This window comes from Eimeria tenella, genomic scaffold (assembly GCF_000499545.2).
Source record: "Eimeria tenella Houghton genomic scaffold, Eth_scaff408, whole genome shotgun sequence".
NCBI lineage: Eukaryota > Apicomplexa > Conoidasida > Eucoccidiorida > Eimeriidae > Eimeria > Eimeria tenella.
The window spans coordinates 2,026-4,363 of NW_013543342.1; the positions used below are offsets into that span (position 1 = coordinate 2,026).

Here is a 2,338-nt window from a genome sequence, read left to right on the forward strand (position 1 = left end):
CACCAAAGAAACAGGCGAATAAATGAAAAAAGAGAAGAAGAGAAAAGGAAAGAATGAAGAATAGGCAACAAGCCGGCTTTAAAAGTGCGAAAAAGCGAAGTCAAATTGCCTTTAAATTATAGTAGTAATTGTGCAGTTATATAAATACTGATTATATTATATATATTCCATATGTGTAGCGAGACTTGCGTAGTTGTATAAATATATGTGTTACATAGTACAAGCATTTATTAAAAGATACATATAATTATATATACAAATATGTATATATATATGTATATATGTATACATGTAGTATATATATATATATATACGCGTAGAAATGTGTATTATATTGCATGCATCTACATACTGACATACATATATGTGTATAATATATAAATATTTTAATAACTAATATGTGCATATCTACTCCAAATAACGGGTAACATGTATTACATGCAATATATACATATATATATGTATATGTATATATATATACATATATATATACTGTAGATATATATATATATATTGTAGAAACATATATTTACGAGATATAAGTAAATATAGCGCATGTATCTATATGTATATATATTTACGAGATACAAGTAAATGTATCCCATACATATATATATATACATATATATATGTATAAATGAATATATTTAGTAGATCTAAGGAACAAGTTACCAATATACAGCTTTTGCCTGATGTGCATGCAAATGAGTAAAAGAGAAAAAGTGTCTTTAAGGGGAAAAGTGATGAAAAAAAGCCCAAAGAATTCCCAAAAGACAAGGCGCAGGTGTACATACACCGCATAAAACAATGCGCTGCTGCTGCGCCAAGCAGCAGCAGCTCCAGTCTGCTGCAGCTGCTGTAGCGGCGAACTGCAGCAGCTGCAGCAGCTGCACCAGCAGCAGGCACCAGCTGCAGCAGCAGCAGCTGCAGCAGGTTGCAGCAGCTGCAGCAGCAGGTGCCTTTCTGTGCGCAGCAGCTGCTGCCCCGCCTTCTTGGGGCCCCCGCCCTGGGGGGCCCCTAAGGGGGGTACGGGCTGGCCTTTGGGAGGCCCCCAGGGGCCCCCACTTTTTGCATTTTTTGCTTCATTTTTTGTCTTTTTTGTCTCTTCCAGCGTCGGACTGAAACGAGAAGGGCCTTTTGAGGATCTGCTCTCCGGGCCTGCCTGAGCTGCTGCTTGAGCGCCTCCGGCAGCTCCTGCTGCTGCTGCTGCTGCTGCTGCAGTGCCTCTTCTTCCGTTTCTTCGCCCTCGAGAAGCAGCCCTGGGTCCTTGCTGCTACTTGCTGGGGGCCCCTCTGCTGCCAGCAGCTGGCTCATTGCTGCTCCTGCTGCAGGGTCTGCAGCAAAGGGGTCTTCGCCTCTGGGGTGTACGTACACCCCAGCCCCCAGTCCGGGGCTTGCTGCTGGCTGCAGCGCATGCGCCACTGCGCGGCTGCAGGAAGACACAAAAATAAAAAAGATAAAAAGAAAAAAGAAACTTTAAAAAGAAACTCTAGAGGCAAACAAGAGTCTCCTTTGCTGCAGCAGCTGCTCCGGTTGCTGCCCCTCAAACCCTTTTTGCTGCAGCAGGCTAAGAGGTGCTGCTGCGCTGCGCGCTGCTGCCGGCAGCCGGGGCACTGGGAGCAGCAGCTGCAGCAGCAGCAGCAGCAGCACTACAAGCAGCAGCAGCAGCTGCTGCTGGAGACAGAAAGGGAGCAGCAAAAGAGACAACTCAGGCTCACCTCACAAGATCCCGCAGCTCCCTCGCCCCCCGCAGCGGCAAAACCTCGTAGTAAGGAATGTGAGCCACGCGGTAGCCTGCAGCAGCGCAGCAGCAGCAGCAGCAGCCAAGCGGCGCCTGCCGGGGGCTGCTTGTGGGTACAGCGAAAGTAACAGGTGCTGCGAAAGAAAAATTAGCTGCCGAGCTGGCAGCAGACAGAGACAGCTGCTGCAGCGCTAGGCGCCTGCAGCAGCTCCAGAGAAGCCTAGAGCAGTCTAGAGAGCACGCTCAGCATCAGCAACAGCAGTGGCAGCAACAGCAGCAGCAGTTCCAGCAGCGGCAGATCCAGTACCAGCAGCAAATCGAGCAGCAGCAGAATTAGCAGCAGCAACAGATGTAGCAGCAGCAGCACTTTCCGCAGCAGCAGTGGATCTGACAGCAGCAGTAGCAGATCTAGCAGCAGTAGCAGCAGCAGCAGTGGCAGCAGCAGCAGCAGCAGCAGCAGCCGCAGCAGCAGCAGCAGCAGCTGCAGCAGCAGCAGCAACAGCAGCAGCAGCAGCAGCAGCAGCAGCAGCAGCAGCAGCAGCAGCAGCAGCAGCAGCAGCAGCAGCAGCAGCAGCAGCAGCAGCAGCAGCAGCAGCA

The 2,338-nt window shown here is 49.0% G+C and overlaps 1 protein-coding gene across 1 annotated transcript in view; it reads right to left on the minus strand.

The window, feature by feature from the left end:
• Positions 1-1,017: 1,017 nt before the first annotated feature.
• ETH_00003415 (Chromosome III, complete sequence, related) overlaps positions 1,018-2,338 on the minus strand; it is a gene marked incomplete at both ends in the record, with an annotated part of 5,899 nt that continues 4,578 nt past the window's right edge. The window contains 2 exons of the mRNA XM_013376841.1: positions 1,018-1,429; positions 1,719-1,794. Coding sequence (XP_013232295.1) covers positions 1,018-1,429; positions 1,719-1,794 — 488 coding nt within the window. The remainder of the gene's footprint in view (positions 1,430-1,718; positions 1,795-2,338) is intronic.